General features: G+C 37.0%; 1 protein-coding gene across 1 annotated transcript in view; it reads left to right on the top strand.

The window, feature by feature from the left end:
- Positions 1-22,911, top strand: part of TRPA1 (transient receptor potential cation channel subfamily A member 1) — a 336,909-nt gene that overhangs the window by 206,480 nt on the left and 107,518 nt on the right. The window contains exons 17-19 of the mRNA XM_053715123.1: positions 16,027-16,125; positions 17,912-17,982; positions 18,074-18,221. Of these exons, the coding sequence (XP_053571098.1) occupies positions 16,027-16,125; positions 17,912-17,982; positions 18,074-18,221 (318 nt within the window). The remainder of the gene's footprint in view (positions 1-16,026; positions 16,126-17,911; positions 17,983-18,073; positions 18,222-22,911) is intronic.

Raw genomic sequence — 22,911 nt, 5'->3', positions numbered from 1 at the left:
GATCCATCACACCCAGGAGCACACAAAGTAACACCTATACTTGGGCAGTGATAGATCTATTTGAAAACACTTACATAGGCTCAGGATTCGTGCCAGAGGCATCAGGACCTGCATCAGAGAGCGAGGAGCGTGCGGCGATGACATCAGCGCTGCATGCATCCAGACCCAACACAGCCTCTGGCAACGAGCAGGGAAGGAGACGCCGCACCCCTAGCAACGGCTAGAGCGGCGCGGTGTGACACCGCTCTGCTGATAAAGTAGCAGAAGTTGAGTTATTTAATTTCAGGTTTGAGTGCATATATGCTCTCTTAGGGAAGTTTTAATTGCCTTGGAGGTTGAAGACCCTCCATCAGCAGACTAAAAATCTGTGAAAAAGGTTGACAATTTTTTAAGGAAGCCCCAAACAGCCAACTACCTTCCCTGTTTCTGAGTCAGTTTTTAACCTAAATATCAAGGAATAAAACAAGCTAGGCTTTCTATTTGTTCCCTCCACTAAATTAAAAAAACATGTTTACCTTCTAAAAAATTGGAGGTATGTGAAACTATAGATAGATAGTGCAATCTTGACTTTGGCTAGGTGGACTACTATTCCTATAGAGGAATGTGCTTCTTTTAAAGATCCAATGGACAGAAAATTTGAAAGTTGTCACAGGCTATTCTTTCAGCTGGCAGGCTATATGTTCTGTTTAGCTTTCAGTGTAGCATGAGTATCTGCAGCTACGGCAGTCTGGTGTGACAACATTTCTGACCTTATTTCCCAAGAAGATTCCCTTAAAGAAATGCAGGATCACTTGAGGTAGGTCAAGACTGTGAACAGTTTCATTTGTGATACAGCAATTTAAATTACTTACATTAATGTAAAAATTGCTGCTATGGCTGTTCTGGCTAGAAGAGTCTTATGGTTCAAGTCATTGTATGCTGATATAGTATCTAAAAGCATTTTTTCAGGGAAAGATTTGTTTGTGCCTGGACTGGATGCTATTATTGCAACAGTCACTGGAGGTAAATGAGCCTTTCTGCTGTAAAGCAAAAATGCTAAAGGCAGGGTTAAAGGGACAGTCAACCCAAATTTTCAAATATGTTATTTCTATAAAGTTGCTAACGATATTTAGTTTGCACTGTAGCCTAATTCATTACTCTAAATCGTTTCTGAGCATTACTACTTACTTGTTTGATCTTTGCAGTTTAAAATGCCCGCCTGCCCCCTCCCCTATTTCGTCATCAAGATCCTAAGTTTGTTCAGTCCCCAGCTCTATGTCGGCTACTTCTCGTGAATGCACGCTCCTGGTTTTTTAACGCATGCGCATTGCGCTGCTAACACTAGGGGGAAGGAACTAAAAATACTTTCTCAAGTTCTGACACCGTCATTACGACGCATTGGAGGGGGTGTGACTCTCTACGTGAAGGCCACTGCAGGGTTCCTGGTAACCTTTTGCCGCATCGAGTGCAGTGTCTGAGCGCTTCCTGGAACTTTTGACTCAAGTTCTGACACGTCTGATATTTCAGACGTACCAGTGTGCTGCCTGTCATCGTAGTTAACTGTGATGAACCAGCATTTTTAACTTGCTCCTGAAACTCATATAAACATACAATCAAAATCATAGTTACTACATAAGTATTGAAGTAACACAGTTTGCAATACTGTTTTAAAATACCATCTTATTGCTGTCACAGAAATAAGCCGTTTGCCCAGGAGGAGACGGACTTGATCGTTATAAGTATGTTGCTATAAATTATTCTGGGCAGTACGATCAAGTCCGTCTCCTCCTGGGCAAACAGCTTATTTCTGTGACAGCAATAAGATGGTATTTTAAAACAGTATTTTCAAACTTTGTTACTTCAATACTTATGTAGTAACTATGATTTTGATTGTATGTTTATATGAGTTTCAGGAGCAAGTTAAAAATGCCGGTTCATCACAGTTAACTACGATGACAGGCAGCACACTGGTACGTCTGAAATATCAGACGTGTCAGAACTTGAGAAAGTATTTTTAGTTCCTTCCCCCTAGTGTTAGCAGCGCAATGCGCATGCGTTAAAAAACCAGGAGCGTGCATTCACGAGAAGTAGCCGACATAGAGCTGGGGACTGAACAAATTTAGGATCTTGATGACGAAATAGGGGAGGGGGCAGGCGGGCATTTTAAACTGCAAAGATCAAACAAGTAAGTAGTAATGCTCAGAAACGATTTAGAGTAATGAATTAGGCTACAATGCAAACTAAATATCGTTAGCAACGCTATAGAAATAACATATTTGAAAATTTGGGTTGACTGTCCCTTTAATACTGCTAGATGTTTTCATGCCTTTTGTCATTCCTCCTTATCAGTGCCTCAATAGTCAGACACCTCCAAGTCCTATTTGCATATCCCTATTCACAGGGATCATACAAAATTTCTCAGATTTGCCTTTCTAAAACAGACATTACAAATTTGTGGTGATAACTTTGGGTCTGGCAGCAGCAATAAGAATATTCACAAAGGTTCTCAGAGCTCTTTTATCTGTAGTGAGAGCTCAGGGAATTGCAGTAGCCTAATCTCGTCTTAGAGAGGTTTCTTGGATCAAGTGATAGAGACTTTGATTCAAGCCAGAAAGTCTGTTACAAGATGCATATATCACAAAGTCTGGAAAATTTCTTTACCTGGTGTGAGTCAAAGAACTATTGTTGGAACTATTTTAGAATTCCTCATCTTCTTTAATTTTTGCAAGATGGTCTGGATAAGAGTTTGTCTTCATGATATTCAAACCTTTGTTCAAACTTTTGTCAGGTTAAGAACAGTTATCAAGCTTGCTTCCCCCCATGGAAACTTAACTTGGTTTTGAGTGTTCATTAGACTGCAGGCATTTGAACCTATGCATGGTCTGGACATTCAACTGTTGTCATGGAAAGTTATTTTTTTCTTGGACATTTTTTCTCCTGTAACATAGTAACATAGTAACATAGTAGATAAGGTTGAAAAAAGACTGAAGTCCATCGAGTTCAACCTATACAAATCTAAAATACTTACAAAAAGCTCCAGTTAAGCTTAAATAACCCCATTAAAATGTGACCCATTTAATACTAGCAATCATATCCATGAATTTTGTTTATATACAGAAATTTATCCAGACTATTTTTAAATGTATCTATGGTATTGGCATTCACTACCTCCTTTGGTAATGAGTTCCACAATTTTATTGCTCTTACAGTGAAAAAACGTTTCCGTTGCAGGAGATTAAATCTCCTTTCCTCCAACCTTAAATTATGACCTCTTGTCAGAACCAATTTTCTTGGAATGAAAAGAGCTTCTGCCATCTCTGTATATGGGCCTTGAATATATTTATATAAAGTAATCATGTCACCTCTCAAGCGCCTTTTTTCTAAAGAGAACAGACCCAGTTTGGCTAGCCTCTCCTCATAGGTTAATTTCTCCAATCCCCTTATTAGCTTTGTGGCCCTTCTCTGAACTTTTTCTAGTTCTGCAATATCTTTTTTAGCAATCGGTCCCCAGAACTGCACTCCAAACTCAAGGTGAGGTCTTACCAGGGCTTTATATAATGACAGAATTATGCTTTCCTCCCTTGAATCAATGCCTCTTTTAATACATGCTAGTATCTTATTAGCCTTTGAAGCCGCTGCCCTGCATTGTGCACTCATCTGTGATTCTCCTTACTTGATTTTTCATCTGAATAAAGCTATTTCGAGAACCAACTACTCTTTGCTTCCTGAGGTTGTATCGTCAGATAACATCAGTTAGGAAATTTTGGTTCCATCTCTCTTTCCAGCTCTGAAGAAACTCCACCCATCGATTAACCAGAAAAAGGTTCACAATTATGTTGAAAAACTCACCATGATTGTGAACTTTTTTTCTACAGGTGTAATACCTGTAGTTAATCAGTGGGTGGAGTTTCTTATATAAGATGTATGTGATGTTTTACTCTCTCGAAAAAGGCAATTGTATCTGTTTAAACATGTTGAGAGATTTTTTCTTATGGAGCTGTGATTTTAAAGTAAACGTTTTTGGCTGCTGATTGAATGGATTTCATGCTTGATATTGTTTAAATAAATGCTGAAATGTTTTTCACAGCTTTTTGTCTGTGAGTATATTCCCTTGGTGCCCTTAAAGGGACATAAAACAAGTTGGGATAGAGACAAAATATAATAATATGTACTTTAATTTCTTTACCCACAAATTTATACTGCAGTGCCTCACCATTAAAGGGACAGTCAAGTCCAAAAAAACTTTCATGATTTAAATAGGGAATGTAATTTTAAACAACTTTCCAATGTACTTTTATCACCAATTTTGTTTTGTTCTCTTGGTATTCTTAGTTGAAAGCTAATTCTAGGAAGTTCATATGCTAATTTATTAGACCTTGAAGACGGTCTCTAATCGAAATGCATTTTGACCACTAGAGGGCATTAGTTCATGTGTTTCATGTAGATAACATTGAACTCATGCACGTGAAGTTACCCTGGAGTGAGCACTGATTGGCTAAAATGCAAGTCTGTTAAAAGAACTAAAATAAGGGGGCAGTTTGCAGAGGCATAGATACAAGGTTAATCATAGAGGTAAACAAGTGTATTTCTATAAGTGTTGGTTATGCAAAACTGGGGAATGGGTAATAAATGGATTATCTTTCTTTGTTTCTTTTTAAACAACAAAAATTCTGGTGTTGACTGTCTCTTTAACCCTTTCATTTTAGTTTCTGAATTGTAAAGCTCTAACTCCCCGCACATATTTCCATCTATTGCTGTATCTATATCTATTGTTGTTTTGGTAGAATGCAAAAGTGCATAGGGATTATCTGCTGGAGCATGCCTAGAAGCTGTAAACAGTTGAAATACAATACCTGTGTCTAAACACTGATTAAGGGGGGTGGAGTTGGCTTCTCCAGGCAGCTTAGCTATGTAATTCATTTTGCTTATTTTTGAAAATTATTTTAAAATACTTGCCAGCAATTTTTTATGCAAACTATTTTTTAATTAATTAGCCCTTTTAGGATATGTACAGATCTCAACCTGTTTTATGTCCCTTTAACTTTCTTAACTGTTTTTCCTGCCCTATGTCATGATGGTCTAGTGGCTTCACAGCTTGGGTATAGGATCTCACATCTGATGGATCATGGACTCTTACCATCTTATGAAAAAAAGCTAAATTTATGCTTACCTGAAAAATTTATTTATTTCATGATGTGAGAGTCCACGAGACCCGCCCTTGTTTTTTCTATAACAGTTGGTAGCAGTACCAGTTTGCACATTATTTAACCTGTTTTTCCTTTCATACTTTTCCTAAAATGTTCTCTTGGCCATATGTATGACTATGGGATCATGGGAAAGTGTGAGGAATTGAAGCTCTGTTATGTTGGATGTTTTTCCTCTTCCTAGTGCGCTGGACTTTTATCCCAAACGTGATAGTTAGTATACTGTCACCATAATGACATAAATGAATTTATTAGCTAAGCATACATTTCATTTTGTTCTTTCATAATTCTGTTAGAGCAAAGAATTTTTCAAAAAGTTTCCTATTTACTTTTGTTTTAAAATTGTCTTCATTCTCATGGTATTCTTTGTAGAAGAGAATAATTAGGTAGTTAATGTGCATGTGTCTGGATAACTATATAGCAGCAGCTTTGCAAGAATTAAAGGCAGGGCCACCATCAAGGGGTGACAGGGGTGACTCCTGTCAGGGGCCCAATAGGCTAGGGGGGGCCCATGAGGCAAGAACTAAAAAAAAAATAAAAAAATTTACAACATTTCCAAGTTTAAATAGACACAAGAATAAAGTGCATATACATTTTAGTCACTTGGTCAAAAATTGCACATGTCAAAGGAGGGAAGGGGGGCCCTGATCAATGGTTAAGTCAGGGGCCCCAAAATTTCTAGTGGCGGCCCTGATTAAAGGTACCAGTGTTTGCACAATGTATAACATGGTTTTAAGCTTTCTTGCAAAACTTCTGGCATATAGTGCTCCAGACACATGCACACCCCTGAGCCTAATTACCTGTTTTTCAACAAAGGATACCAAAAGAACAAATACATTTTTCTAATAGAAGTAAATTGGAAAATGTTATGGGACATTGCAGTCATTAAGTTATTGATTCCTTAATAAAATGCCAGGCATCTGAAGTTAGAAGAGCATGTATACCTTGTATATTTAAACTTTTTTTCCTCCTAAAATATGAAGTACTGCAAAAAAAAAGCAAGCAGAACTCCCATTAATTTTTTTTTTCAAATTTCCTGAATACTTAGAACTACATTTAAACATGTGAGATTCTGCTGGTACCACTTGTGCTTGTACCACTTCCTTATGATACCCAGACTGTGATTGGTTGTATACTGCATGCACAATATTGATAAATGGGTATGTGGGGCATGGGGCGTATGCACTAATCAATAGATATGTGCACAGGTGACATTTTCTGTTTAGCCAAATCTTTCATTCTGAATAGTATTTTGAATATTCGTTGCCCATCAATGGCATAGTTTCCATTGAGGTGGTAATGTTTGGAAACTGGTGATAACATAAAATTTCTCTATAGACTTTAATGGGAAAAAATGTTTTTACCACCAGTTTCCAAACTTTACCACCTCAATGGAAACTAGGCCTTATTCGGTATTTGTCTTGTCTTAAACAAAACAAATACCAACCATTCATGGAACACTTACATTTATTTTTGTTAAATGAATGTACATGTGTCTTTGCTGCAGGTGAAGAAGTTCACCTGTAGCATGAAATACTTACCTTTAGCACTCTGTAGAGCCGCGCTAATCCATATCCTTCTTCACAGAGTCCCTGGCATACTAATAGAAGGCTTAACATGGTGGTGCCCAGAGCCTGCAGTAAAGGACCTTCTCCGTTAGTGCAGGTCCTTGAAGCCGCCAAATTGAGCCTCCTATTAGCGCAGCTGGGGCTCATTGAAGAAGAGGACAGGAATAGCTTGGCTCTCCAGCCCCCTAAAGGTAAGTAATTTAACTATTTAAAGGAAATGAATGAATACTAACAAATTTGTCATTATTCATTAGTTTTCTTTAACGGGCCATAATACCCAAATGTTTAAACACTTGAAAGTGTTGCAGCATAGCTGTAAAAAGCTGACTAGAAAATATCTCCTGAACAACTCTATGTAAAAAAGAAAGATATTTTACCTCAAAAGTTCCTCAGTAGCCACCTCCCATTGTAAAGGATTTCTAAGCAGCATTTTAGTGTGTCTGTCCTGGGACATTTGAAAGGATGAGCCTCGTGAACTCTCATATTATTTCACCAATCAGGTAAAGGAAGCTTACTTTGAAATCTCATGAGAGTTAAGTCAAATCTCATGAGATCACAGTAAGAGTTCATGACCTCAGCACTGCTGATGCTGATTGGCTGCTGTTCATTTCTTCATTTTTTATTTTTACCTGCAGCTGTGAGCAGGTGAAGTATAACTTTTTACACAGAACTTACTCTGCTGAGCTGAGGAGATTGTGAGGTAAAATATCTTCCTTTTTTACATAGTGATGCTCAGGTGATATTTTCCTGTCAGCTTTTTACAGTTATACTGCATCAGTTTCAAGTGATTTAGCATATGAGTATTATGTCCCTTTAAATTTGATGCTGCATTCATTCTGATATTCGTTCGTTTCATGGTAAGGAGACTCACAGCATTTCTTAATCAACATTTAATTTAACATGTTATATTGTAAAGTTGTTTACAAAACAGTGCTGGGGGTAATATTGCATATAATGCATTTTTTTTTGTTTAATAATACTTTCCTTAATAAATGGCCATCCTCTTATTAATAATAATTTGATGCTAACCATTCTAATTAAAGGGACTATGACTCTTCTGCATTATTCACATAAATTAACATAGTGGTTGATTAAAATTATTTTGAATGCATTAACAACTTTTTTGCTGCAGTAGTTTTAAATTGTCAGGCTCCACCCATCCATTGACTTATTTGGAGGAGCCAATCAGAAGTTGTTACTGGAGTTGGCAAGGCTAGCCACTGTCATTATTTTAGCAAGATCGTTTACAGTTTTCTATCTGTTAATCTCTGCTGAAGCCAATTAGGGACAGATATGTGGAGTTTGAGAAGCCTGACAAGTTGCTTCACTACACACAGTCAAATATTTATATTTATATCAAAATCTGAAAGGGTTTATTGTCTCTTTAATACCTCCAGTAAAAGTACTCACAGCATATCTACTATAAGCACAAAGGCCCTGGAATTTCCTGCCTAACAGTGAATAGTGACATATTTTATTGGATTGTGGATGAATACTTATGTTAAAGGGACAGTATACTATAAAATAGATTTTCCCGTAATGTGTTTCCAATTACTTTTTTTACCAGCTACAGAGTATAAAATGTATGAGATTTGCTTTTTTAAGGCTTATTTGTGTATACGAATGAGCTGATTTTGTGTTTTGAAGACACAACCTAATAAAATGGGTTGAACTTGTAGGTATAATCAGATCTCCTTACGGTATCATATTGTGTAAATATACCTGCTTCTTTATCTTATATCTGTCCATAAACCAATCACCAATCCTTGGAGAGAACAATGGAAAATTATCATTTTATTACCTTATCTCTTCTATAACCCACTGGGAGTATAATTTCTTCTACTGGCTGTGTTAATACAGCTTGGCTTCAAGGCCCAAAACTTTCAGGATGGGCGGGGATACCACAGGCTAAATAAACTAATTCAAATGCCAATATAAGGTTAATGGAAATACTTGTAAACAATTTAATACACTCCAGCAGGTAAAGTGGATCATTGGGAACAAATTAAAGGGGAGAACATTTTTGAGTAAACTGTCCCTTTAATGTTTGGGGCACCCTCAACAGCCTGACAAGTTTATCAGTCCCACTGTGCACAGGAAAAGTTCCAATTTCTTGCATGAAATTATTTTTAACTGTAATTAGTTGACATGCGGTGAGGTCAGAGGCAGGTGAGGCACTAGATAGGATATGCCGGAGTAACACTTATACCGCGGGCCGCAAGTACCCTCAACAGGGCATGTTTTAATTATAGCTGAACCAGTGCACAGGTGAAATAATCAGCTGATGGGTGAGAGCAAGTTAGTAACCATGGTGTAACTGATCAGCTGATTACTTCACCTGTGCACCGGTTTCAGCTATAAGGAAAACCTGGCCTGTTGGGGGTACTTGAGGGCAGTGGTTGAGAAACATTGCACTAAAGCAACAGATCTGAAATGTGTCGATTACCTGGAGAATAAAGCACATATACTCTGCTCACTGACACACACACTACACGCACACAAACATTCTGCTCACATACCCACTTGCACAATTCGGTGGCACAGTGCCAGTTACTAAGCAATTAGAATGATACACAATCTCTTCTCTACTTAGTACTGTGTTGTAAAAAGAAAAATAATTTACCATACTAAGAGGTGCCACAAATCCACTCATAGTTTTCTATTATGAGTGTGAGAAGCTGAAAAATACATTGCATGCAGCCCTGCTCAATGGAGCACACACAAACTGCCCTTGCCTAACTTTTAGCCTAACAAGGGATTGCTATATAAAGTTTAAAAGGTGCATAATCCAATACCAGCAGATAAAAGCATGTAGTAATGTAATGCATATATCTCAAATACAGCTCCAATACCAGCAGATAAAAGCATGTAGTAATGTAATGCATATATCTCAAATACAGCTCCAATACCAGCAGATAAAAGCATGTAGTAATGTAATGCATATATCTCAAATACAGCTCCAATACCAGCAGATAAAAGCATGTAGTAATGTAATGCATATATCTCAAATACAGCTCCAAGACCAGCAGATAATACCATATAGTAAAGTAAATGCATATATTTATAGTATTGAAAAAATGGCTGTGTTTAAAAAATAATGGTTGGACTATGTGTGACAATAGAATTTATAACAGTTTTGAGGATAAACAAGCAGTCTGGCAACTTAAAGTTAAATTAGTGGGAAGCAGTAAAGCAAGAACACATTTAACATTGATTTATGGCAGGTGACCCAGCAGTAAGGCTCTATAATAATTTATATAGGCTGAGCAGGATAGGTGGAAGTAAATCTTGATGTTTGTGGAGTGGCAGGCAGTACAGATTGAGGGACTACAGAATAAATTGAGCTTTTACAAATATTGCAGTAACTCAGAAAGTGATTTACAATGAAACTAATGATATAATAATGTGTCTGGTCCCTTGAAGAGGGTTTCTGTGGATTGCTGTGGATAGTGTGAGTTAATTCACTATGAAGCCTAAACAAGTTGTGTGCAAACCAGTGCTGTGTTGAAAGGATTAATGAGGAGTTGAAGAATGTGATGTGATGATTTACTGGAGCAGTGTGGGAGCCTCAGCATTATACTACCTGATAACTGGAATTACCTTGGGGTGCAATGTTATATATATATATATATATAACCTTGGGGTACAATGTTATATATATATATATATATATATATATATATATATATATATATATATATATATATATATATATATATATATATAACCTTGGGGTACAATGTTATATATATATATATATATATACTATATATATATATATATATTAAATGTCATAAAAATAGTGTAATTCACACATAGGACAGGTAAGGCGCTGCCCTTAAACCCACATTGTTCTTCAGCTGAGATTGCTGGAATTTCTCGAGAAAGCATTTACATGCAATCATTTTCAGGATTAGCAGTCAGATACTTATCAGCATGTCATGTATTCATCTATATTTCAAGGTCAAAATAAATGTGTGTGTAATGATATTATAAATTCACATGTAGTTATTTTTTTAGCAATAGAAAGCAAAAAAAAAACTTTGTAAAGTCATTCAAGTCTCCTTGCACTGTATGAGCTGCCCAGGTAAGACTTGCAGCCAATATCTTGTGGTAACAGTGTTAACAAGCATGTTAGCCTGTAAATATTGTCTGGCCTCTAGCAGTTTTCAGTTACCCAAAGGACCTAAAAGCAGAACACAAGCACAGACACGATCTCCCTGCAGGGTCATGTGCTCTCCTTCACATCACAGACAACAATTAGTATCCCAAACACCAATTAGGCAAATCAGGGACCACCATTAGCCCTAGCAGCAGCAGTACACATTACTTTCCAGATGCTGCCTGAACTGTCACACTCCCTTGTTATTATGGGTTACTTGCTATCTCCAGGTGCTGATTGCATTAACCTCTTAACTACCAAACCCACTCTCTACTGTAAGGTATTAGCCACTTCTGCAAAAAAAAAAATAATCTTTCTGGTTTTAAATACTTTGGCAACCAATGGCTTAATCTAATACATAGTATTAAACTTCTCTCTAGCTTACTGATCAGCTATAACATTACTGGTCTGATTTGGGAATGAATCAATAAATAAAGCTGTTCTGGCTCCATATGCAGGTGCTACCAGGAACTATATCTTACCATCAGGTATTACTTCAGCATTTCTTGCTATTACTAAAGAATTTTAATCCTGCTGTGAGTAGATTCCCCTCCACCTTGCCTAAAGGATCTGAATATTAATCTAAAAATACTTAAAGGGCCATAATATCCAAATGTTTAAACACTTGAAAGTGATACAGCATAGCTGTAAAAAGCTGACTAGAAAATATCACCTGAACAGCTCTATGTAAAAAAGAAAGATATTTTACCTCAAAAGTTCCTCAGTAGCCACATCCCATTGTAAAGGATTTCTAAGCAGCATATTAGTATGTCTGTCCCGGGACAGCTGAAAGGATGAGCCTCGTGCACTCTCATATTATTTCCCTATTCAGATTAGGGAAGTTTGCAATGAAATCTCATGAGAGTTAAGTGAAATCTCATGAGATCACAGTAAAAGAGTTCATGACCTCAGCACTGCTGATGCTGATTGGCTGCTGTTCATGTCTTCATTTTTTTTTTAACCTGCAGCTGGGAGCAGCTGAGTATAACTTTTTACACAGAACTTACTCTGCTGAGCTGAGGAGATTGTGAGGTAAAATATCTTCCTTTTTTACATAGAGATGCTCAGGTGATATTTTCCTGTCAGCTTTTTACAGTTATACTGCATCAGTTTCAAGTGATTTAGCATATGAGTATTATGTCCCTTTAAGATAATCTATTTTCACTTCTTTTGAACAATAGATGGGATTGGCAATTATTCCAGGTAAGTCAGTTCATGATGACTTAAGTTGACCCACCTCTGACATGGAGTGCAGCTTCAGAAACAGAATCCTGCTTCTGAACTTGAACATGCAGGTTTTAATGAGCAAGCCTGCTTAGTACAAGCACAAAAGCTGATTTAGAAGCTTTATAAATCAAGCTCATCATATTTAGAGCAATGTCAGTACAAATAGTTATTATCTCTTGTAAACAAATAAACAAGCTTAAAATTATTTCAAACCCTTTAAGGTTGTAGTATAAAATATTAAATTATGTGAAAGCCTTCGATAAGGTGTTATGGGGACATCTGTTTTACACCCTGGAGTGGTTTGGAATAGTGGGGAACTTTACATGAGCTTTACATACTCTATACTCTGACCCCCAGGCAGCTATACTTGTCAATGGGATTCCCTCGAAACCATTTCCCTTAAGTAGAGGCACAAGACAGGGGTGTCCGCTGTCACCCCTTCTTTTTGACCTGGCTTTGGAGCCACTGGCAAGCAAGATCCGCCAAGAAACAGAGGGTCTCAGGGTTGGAGAGGTAGTGTTACACTTGTCTCTCTTTGCTGATGACATGGTGTTATATGTACAAAACCCTAGAGCTAACATCCCCTTGTTGTTAAATACTATAGAAGAGTTTGGACAAATATCAAGGTATAAGATCAACACCGATAAGATGGAGCTGATATGGCTTTCTCATGCTAATGATATCCCTGACCTTCCTCACAATTTTAAACGAGTGGAGGCTAGTTTCAAATACTTGGGGGTACGACTTTCCAAAAACCCAGCGGATTGGTATAATATGAATTATGCACCTCTCAAACGCAGTGCAACGGAACTTGTTGCCAACTGGGCCAAGTTACCACTGTCTATCTCAGGCAGAATAAGTCTCATCAAAATGGTGTTGTTCCCCAAGTTACTGTATACAATGCAGATGTTACCAATGCTGTTGCATAAGGCGGATGGGAAATTCTGGAGATCCCTCTTTCTTGATTTCACATGGGTGGGGAAAAAACATAGAATCCACTCAACTAGAATGATGAGCACAATAGACTTGGGAGGCCTTGCAGTCCCCAATGTGGAATTATACTGCTGGGCGGCACAGGCAAAATATGTACTAGATTATATCACAGGACAATCCCGCTTTGTGATAGCCGACCTGGAGCAGCAGTTTGTCGAACCTTGGACACTAGCTGCATTGTCATTCTTGACTACTGACAAAACAGACAAAATGCTGGCTGGCTACCCACTCATACAGCAACCTCTTAAAGCATGGGAAAAACTCTGTAAAAGACTACACTACCAACACGAATTCAATAAGTACATTCCACTACAGGGAAATCCTGACTTCCTACCGGGTATGACTACAAAAGGTATTTAGGGAGTGGAAGGCCTTAGGACTGGATAGGATATCTAAAGTTCTTGACAGAGATGGGAAAACAATACACACTTTTGCACATCTACAAGAGTCCTACACTCTCCCCCGCACACACCACTTCGCATATCTACAGGTAAAACATTATGCAGCTGAGGTACTTAAGAGGTCGGGGGTCCCTGAAGAAACTAAGGGGGTAGCACAAATTTGTCACTTATACACACAAGGGGTTACATCTATCTCCCCTATCTACAAAGCGTTGCAGGCGCCAGATAACAAAAACACGACAGCTTATATAAGCGCTAAATGGACTGAGATACTGGGAACACAAATAAATGGGGAGCAGGTTCAGGAGAGCATTCAAAGAGTAAGAAAAGCGACATTATCAATGGATCTTAGAGAAACGCATACTAGAATGCTCGAATTGGCCTACATTACTCCAAAACTCTATAGAAAATGGGAAGCTGAACACACTGGGAACTGTCCTAGATGCACGCAGACTCAGGCAGATTTAATGCACATGCTTTGGTCCTGTCCCAAGTTGACCAAGTTCTGGGGTATGGCACACCACTGGCTAAAGACCTTAAACATCCCAATAGGCGCACTCACACCTCCAATGATCACATTACTAGACTGTCAAAGCCTAGATAGAAACACAACGGCATTTGTACACAATGTTATACTGCTAGCTAGAAAAATGATTTTTCGAAAATGGAGAGATAGCGAGCGACCAACACTAACGCAATTGAAAAAAGAAATACTTACACAACTCTTGTATGAGCAAGTAGACACCTTGGGAGACATAGCCACATGTACTGCCCGCTTTATGAAGAAATGGGGAGTGTATATTCAGACTCTAGAAACCTCACAGCAAGTGAAGATACTATCACCTATACGCAACTCAGAATACATTCTAGAGGCCCAGGTTAGGGGCGAGTGGAGACTGAATTTTGAATGATACAATAGCTCTTTGGAATTTTGTAGGAAAAGATATCGGGAAGAGAATCTGACACCCCGGGGGGAGGAGCCGACTAGTAGATGGAGATGTATTTATAGAAAATGTGGGGGGGACATGTGCGGACATATTTGATTGAAGGTTTTTTTTTTCTTCTACTACTATTCTTATTTGGGTATCTTTTAATATCTCAATTCTAATGTGATGTACGTAATAATATGTATGTAAATGTATCTCACTGAATCCTTGTTTATCTTGAGAGAAGGTATCTGTATCATGTCCTTTCCACGAAATAAATAAAGAATTTAAAAAAAAATATTTAATTATGTATAGTAAAAACAAATTTGTCAAATTAATTAAATTGAACAATTTTAGGTTTTCCAATTCTAAGCATTGGAAATGCACACTTAAGACTTCACATGCCTACTACAATTTTGTTTCTGAATGGCTTTAGCAGAGGTGATAAGATACTGCAAGTTTTGCTCAGTAAATGACAATAGAAATGACAATCTACCAAAATAAAACATTTGAATATGTTGCTTAGTGTAAGCCAAGTAGTGGAGAGAGTTTTACCATTGAAAAACTATTGCATGATCAAACAAGATGTTAAAGTATCCAGAACATTTTCACACTACGTTGGTAGTTTAATTTTTTTTCAAGACTGCAAAAATCTTGCACATTTTGTATGTCTGTAAGAAGAAAAAACATTTTAAACCTTTATGCAATATTAGCTGTTAATCCTAGCAGGAAAGTTTATGAAAAATGGTGCATACCCGCCCCAGCTGTATTCTCTCGTTACCTCACCTGCAACTAGTCCGTTCCACTCACACCCAACACTGTGACCATCCACGTCTAGATGTGGGATCACTGACACTGAGTGCGACGTGTGTGGCTGGCTCAGGGGCTCACTTAGTGGGAGACAGTGTCACAAGACCTCTCATGCGCCGCATCATCTAGTCTTCGCGCCTGGATTATCTCCCACCTGCCGCACCAGTCCTACCCCCACTGACTAAGTCAGTCAGTGAGACTGGGACCGCTGATGGGGCAGGCAGGGCTCCCGAGGCTGCTATGGACCAGCCTCTATTGGGAGCGGTATGGGCCGCGAAGAGGAGACATTAAAGCTAATATTCACCACTGGGTGGCAGTCTGAGTCTCCGCTGGCCCATACAAACAAATACAAACATATTGCGCAACGGAAGGGCTCACATCCTCTACCTCTACCTAATTGCGCAATGTGTATGTATTTGAGAATAAATTATGCACTGGCACGCAAAATTAATCAAAATAGAAGCTGAGCGGGTGGCGGGGTGGGTGGGTTTTTAGGGGGGTCACCAATAAATACCCCCCCCCCCCCAAAAAAAAATATAAAAAATTAAAAAAAATTTTTTTTATTATCATTACTATGACACCTGCCTCCTATGACAGCATAGAATAGGAGCATAGAATAGGCTGGTATAATTTGATTGAAGGCTGTTATGTTTCTTACTTGTAAGTGCAACAGGATACATTCACTTTATGACATAACTCAACATCCTTTCAACATTACAAATTAATCTTTATATGTGGATGTTTTTAATTGAATAGGTTGAATACAACTTCAAATATTTGCAGTGCCCTCTCAGCTTTCAGAGAGCTCAAAAACAGGAAAGAAAAAGGGATTATGAACCACTAACCACGTTAAATGTAAGTTGTTATACATTACATATTAAAACATACATTTGTTGCTCTATATATATTTTTCTTTAATGTATAGTGTCAAAAAAATCATAAAATATCATCTATTTTTTCCATTTAATATAAGACATAAACTGATGATGGTCAGTTAGTCTGTTTCCATGGTCAGTGAAATTTTGTCTTTCAATATGCTAGAAATAATGTCATCATATAAAATCAATATAGAAAGAGTTTTTTTTGGCATATACAATACAATATGACCATCCAGTGTTTGTAAAAATCAGTAGGGGTATTAAAGGGACATATATTTATGTTGTGATACAGTGGGGGAAAAATGACTGGCTTTGAGTATAAGAAAAACAGTGAGAAAATAAAAATGGAGCACAGCAGCACATTGGCAAAGGAATCCAAGGGCCAAAAAAGTAAAACAAGGTTTACCTTTATTATAACAAATTGAAAAAGTACACAAAGAAACCTCCCTGACTAGTTTCGTGCTCAGTTGAGCACTTAATCATAGGGTCAACTGAGCATGAAACTAGTCAGGGAGGTTTCTTTGTGTACTTTTTAAATTTGTTATAATAAAGGTAAACCTTGTTTTACTTTTTTGGCCCTTGGATTCCTTTGCCAATGTGCTGCTGTGCTCCATTTTTATTTTCTCATTAATTTTTCGGCTACACCAGCCGTTACCTAACAGCAAGCACCCCTTGTAACCTGCTTTCCACTTGGATTATTCCGCTTCCGCCTCAGCTCACGGACCCTGCCGGAACTACCGCATCTGCAGCGGCTTGACTCTCTGTGTCAGTATAAGAAAAACATTATTTAACTAAGAAGCTTTGAAATTTGGTAAACACATGTGAAGTAGAGAACATGAAAAAAAAAATAGTTCAATGAGAGTGGTTTATAAAGGAAGAGAGATATAACTTATTAGCAGAGTGAAGAGTGGTCGTGAAAATATTTGTTGACAAGAATTGGATGTGTTTAGGGATCATTTTTTTTATTGATGACTTTGTAAGTTAAAAGACTATTAAATGTGAGCTGATTAAGAGGGTAGTTCAATAGTTAGAAGTAGAAATCAGTGAGTAGATTAATATTTTGTTTGTTTATTGAGTACATACCTTATACATTTTGTGTATGTGCTTCAGCTGCTAGTGACTGCATTCAGCAAGTCATTGGAAGTAAATAATTACGTTTTATATAGTGTCCAATGTAATCCTAGTCATCACAACTCGGATGTTTGCATGATTGTTAGGTTCAACTATAAGTTTGATTTTAGGTCTGGTTATAAAAAAGCATATTTGTAAAAGCTTAGTTTTTTTACATGTTAAGTTTTAGATTATAGGACATCATCCTGACGAAGATGAATAAGTATTTGGTTTCACAGATTATGATTTCACAAATTCTAAAAAGGAAGATATTCCAGTAGAAGAAAGATTGACATGGGTATTCTCAGCATAAGGATGGTGCTGAGACCCTATAGGACTTTGTACACCTTTCAATGGAGGGCATGTAGATTTAAAAGATTTTGGGTCCCATGGCTGAGCATTACAGTATCCTACAGAAATTGCATATGAGTAGAAGAAGATCCAAAAGATCCAAAAAAACAACTTTGAATGTGAGTTATAAGATGTAAAATCAAAGCCTGGAAATGGTTGTGCCGCTGAGTGCAAAGGAACAAAGAGATTGCAAGTTTTTGGTAATTTTTTCTCCACAAGTATTGTTGAGGTCCAGATATATTCTTTGTTAGTTATATTTTTATTATCTATGAAGCTAACCTGTTTTCATCCAATCTTTTTAGGCTATGGTACAGCATAACCGGGTAGATCTTCTTTCACACCCAGTTTGTAGAGAATATTTACTTATGAAATGGTATGTATTAAATAACCTTGATATTATGGAATCATTAATTTATTACTGTAATTTTTTGGCAAATATCTCTTATCTCTATTTTGTTTTTTAGGATGGCTTATGGATTTAAAGCGCATATTTTGAACCTTGCAGTATATTCCTTGGGGCTCATACCTCTCACTCTTCTGATAATTAATGCTGTTAAGCCAACATCTTTAAATGGAACTATGGCTTCATCTTCTAACACACTGCAGCTGGAGGTAAGTTAAAGGGACATGAAACCCACATTTTTTCTTTCATGATTTAGAAAGAGAATGCAATTTTAAACATCTTTCTAATTTACTTCTATTATCTAATTTGTTTTATTCTCTTGATATTTCTTGCTGAAAAGCATATCTAGATATGCTCAGTAGCTGCTGATTGGTTGCTGCACATAGAAGCCTTGTGTGATTGGCTCACCCATGTGCATTGCTTTTTCTTCAACTATGGATATCTAAAAAATTAAGCAAAATAAATAATAGAAGTAAATTGTAATGTTGTTTCTATCTGAATCATGAAAGAAAGATTTTGGGTTTAGTGGCCCTTTAAGTTATCATATTATAATTTCCAATTATATATATATATATATATATATATATATATATATATATATATATATATATATATATATATATATATATATATATATACACAAACTTTAAAAGCAAACCAATGAAATCATGAAGACCATTTACATATTGTTACTTCTTCCTTTTCAGTGGAAAAGCAATAAAGTTTTTTTTGTTTGTTTTTTAAATAGCTATCTATTTGGATGTTTAGATTTGCTGTCCAGTGACCTTTTTTGTACCAATGTATTTGCATTGGAGTTTTTTCTTCATCTATTTACTTACCACAAAAGATTTTGTTGAAAGTTTATATGTTAATTGTTTGATTGTAAACACAATATCTACACTAAAACTAATATTACAGTTCTGTGTATGTTTGTTTTTATCTCAAAGTAAACTTGTTCGTTTGAGCGCAATTGAATTTAACGCGCATCGGGTTATCATGACCTCAGGGCTCTAGTTAACTGTTACGCTCGAATTACAAATGTCACAAAAAACATCAAGAATACCTTTAACAGTACAGTTACATTCATAATAACACTGTGTAATAAAAATTATTAAAATAAAAAGTATTGCAATCTAAAGTTATAAGGGCTCAGAGATATGAGGTCTTAGGTGTTAGAAAAAAAAGCGAGACAAAGGACTTTAACATAAAGATGCATACATACACATATCAATATGTACATATATATGTGTATAGAACTCTTAATACAATATATAATATATAATATTTCAAATATCCTCTTATCGTTTGTTCCATTATACATTTGAAATGATTAACAAGGGTATAAAATCTGTTTTTGTAACTGAATTTCTTGCAATTTTATAATTTCCCATTTCTGATTTTCCTTCTCCCCTGAAATTATTTGGACATCATACTGTTCTAGTATCACTTGTTTCTTAATTTTATTCTGTAATTCACTTAATCTAGGTACTCTGACTGTCTTCCATTTCCTAAGAAACAAATTCCTTGCAATTAATATTACCATGTTAATCAAATTTGTCATTTTTTACCTTTCATTGCAAAACAAATAATCACCTACTGTAGATTATGAGTTTTGAGTTACAGCATTTAACGCTGAAACAAATGGCAATTTCAGCGTAAAAGCAGTAACGCAGCTATTGCAAATCGTGCCGGTATAGCTATACCGCAAGCATTTTAGCCTGTCAAAAAATGACGTTTTTGCGTGGGCCTTTCATAGCGCCAGGAATACAGGTTGTGCGGTCCTGCTAAAAAGCTTGCGTTACAGCCTATACCGACACAATCCATGCCGCCATCTGAAATCAGTAGTTATGGATTTTGTGTAACAAAAATGTTTCACAAGACTCATAACTAAAGTGTTACAAAGTACACTAACACCCATAAACTACCTATTAACCTCTAAACCGCAGCCCTCCCGCATAGCAAATACTATATTAAAGCTATTAACCCCTAATCTGTCGCCCACCCACATCTTGACTATTAAATACATTTATTAACCCCTAATCTGTCGCTCCCAAAATCGCTGACACTAATACAAATTATTAACCCCTATTCTGCCGCTCCCCGACATTATCGCCACTATAATAAAGCTTTTAACCCCTATTCTGCAGCTCCCCGACATCGCCACCACTAAATAAACCTATTTACCCCTAAACCTCAAGCCTCCCACATCTCCACAACTAAATAAACCTATTAACCCCTAAACCTCTGGCCTCCCACATCTCTGTAACTAAATAAACCTATTAACCCCTAAACTGCCGGCCCCCCACAACGCAGAGCACTACATTAAACTATTAACCCCTAAACCTAACACCCCCCTAACTTTAAATTAAAATTATAATATAACTATATTTAAATAAATAAAAACTTACCTATGAAGTAAAAATAATTCTAACATTAAACAATAAATTGACCTAACCTTACTATTCTAAAAAAATAAAAAATACTACCAATTTAAAATACTAAATTACAAATTTAAAAAAATCTAACACTATGAAAAAATGTAAAAAAATCTAAAATGACACAAAAACTGCATAAAAATTTACATTCACTTTAAGTAAATGTGATATGAGTATAGCAAACGCCGAAACGCGTAAGCAGGAACGCTACCCATGTTTTCTGATGTGATGTATAGATTTTAGCATTGTTTTGATGCATACGGCTGCAAGCTGAAATAAAGCTAAGTTTTATCATTTTTGTTTGCCTGGTGCTCCTTATCAGTTATTTGATTCTCTAAGGCCTAGATTTGGAGTTTTGTCGGTAACGACCCGAAAAACTAACGCCGGCTTTTTTCTGGCCGCACCATAAAAATAACTCTGGTATCGAGAGTCCACATAAAGGCTGTGTTAGGCTCTAAAAAAGGAGCGTAGAGCATTTTTAACGCAGCTTCAACTCTCGATACCAGAGTTGCTTACGGACGCGGCCAGCCTCAAAAACGTGCTCGTGCACGATTCCCCCATAGGAAACAATGGGGCTGTTTGAGCTGAAAAAAAAACAAACACCTGCAAAAAAGCAGCGTTCAGCTCCTAACGCAGCCCCATTGTTTGCTATGCGGTAACCCTTCCTACGTCTGCACTTAACACTCTAACATGTACCCAGAGTCTAAACACCCCTAACCTTACACTTATTAACCCCTAATCTGCCGCCCCCGCTATCGCTGACCCCTGCATATTATTATTAACCCCTAATCTGCCGCTCCGTAAACCGCCGCTACTTACATTATCCCTATGTACCCCTAATCTGCTGCCCCTAACACCGCCGACCCCTATATTATATGTATTAACCCCTAATCTGCCCCCCACAATGTCGCCTCCACCTGCCTACACTTATTAACCCCTAATCTGTCGACCGGACCTGAGCGCTACTATAATAAAGTTATTAACCCCTAATCCGCCTCACTAACCCTATCATAAATAGTATTAACCCCTAATCTGCCCTCCCTAACATCACCACACCTAACTTCAATTATTAACCCCTAATCTGCCGACCGAATCTCGCCGCTATTCTAATAAATGTATTAACCCCTAAAGCTAAGTCTAACCCTAATACTAACACCCCCCTAAGTTAAATATAATTTAAATCTAACGAAATTAATTAACTCTTATTAAATAAATTATTCCAATTTAAAGCTAAATACTTACCTGTAAAATAAATATAAATCCTAAAATAGCTACAATATAAATTATAATTATATTATAGCTATTTTAGGATTTATATTTATTTTACAGGTAACTTTGTATTTATTTTAACCAGGTACAATAGCTATTAAATAGTTAAGAACTATTTAATAGCTAAAATAGTTAAAATAATTACAAATTTACCTGTAAAAGAAATCCTAACCTAAGTTACAAATAAACCTAACACTAGACTATCAATAAATTAATTAAACTACCTACAATTACCTACAATTAACCTAACACTACACTATCAATAAATTAATTAAATACAATTGCTACAAATAAATACAATTAAATAAACTAGCTAAAGTACAAAAAATAAAAAAAGAACTAAGTTACAAAAAATAAAAAAATATTTACAAACATAAGAAAAATATTACAACAATTTTAAACTAATTACACCTACTCTAAGCCCCCTAATAAAATAACAAAGACCCCCAAAATAAAAAATGCCCTACCCTATTCTAAATTACTAAAGTTCAAAGCTCTTTTACCTTACCAGCCCTGAACAGGGCCCTTTGCGGGGCATGCCCCAAGAAATACAGCTCTTTTGCCTGTAAAAAAAAACATACAATACCCCAAGCCCCCCAACATTACAACCCACCACCCACATACCCCTAATCTAACCCAAACCCCCCTTAAATAAACCTAACACTAAGCCCCTGAAGATCATCCTACCTTGTCTTCACCATACCAGGTTCACCGATCGGTCCAGAAGAGCTCCTCCGATGTCCTGATTCAAGCCCAAGCGGGGGGCTGAAGAGGTCCATGATCCGGCTGAAGTCTTCATCCAAGCGGGCCAGAAGAGGTCTTCCATCCGATTGAAGTCTTCATCCAAGCGGCATCCATCCGGAGCGAAGCGGCAGTATCCTGAAGACCTCCACCGCGGAACATCCATCCTGGCCGACGACTGAACGACGAAAGACGGTTCCTTTAAATTACATCATCCAAGATGGCGTCCCTCGAATTCCGGTTGGCTGATAGGATTCTATCAGCCAATCAGAATTAAGGTAGGAATATTCTGATTGGCTGATGGAATCAGCCAATCAGAATCAAGTTCAATCCGATTGGCTGATCCAATCAGCCAATCAGATTGAGCTTGCATTCTATTTGCTGATCGGAACAGTTAATAGAATGCGAGCTCAATCTGATTGGCTGATCGGATCAGCCAATCGGATTGAACTTG

The sequence above is a fragment of the Bombina bombina genome, chromosome 5 (genome assembly GCF_027579735.1).
Source record: "Bombina bombina isolate aBomBom1 chromosome 5, aBomBom1.pri, whole genome shotgun sequence".
In the NCBI taxonomy this organism is placed as follows: domain Eukaryota; kingdom Metazoa; phylum Chordata; class Amphibia; order Anura; family Bombinatoridae; genus Bombina; species Bombina bombina.
Note: the sequence above shows the minus strand (reverse complement) of the source record. Positions and strands in the feature narration are given on the sequence as shown.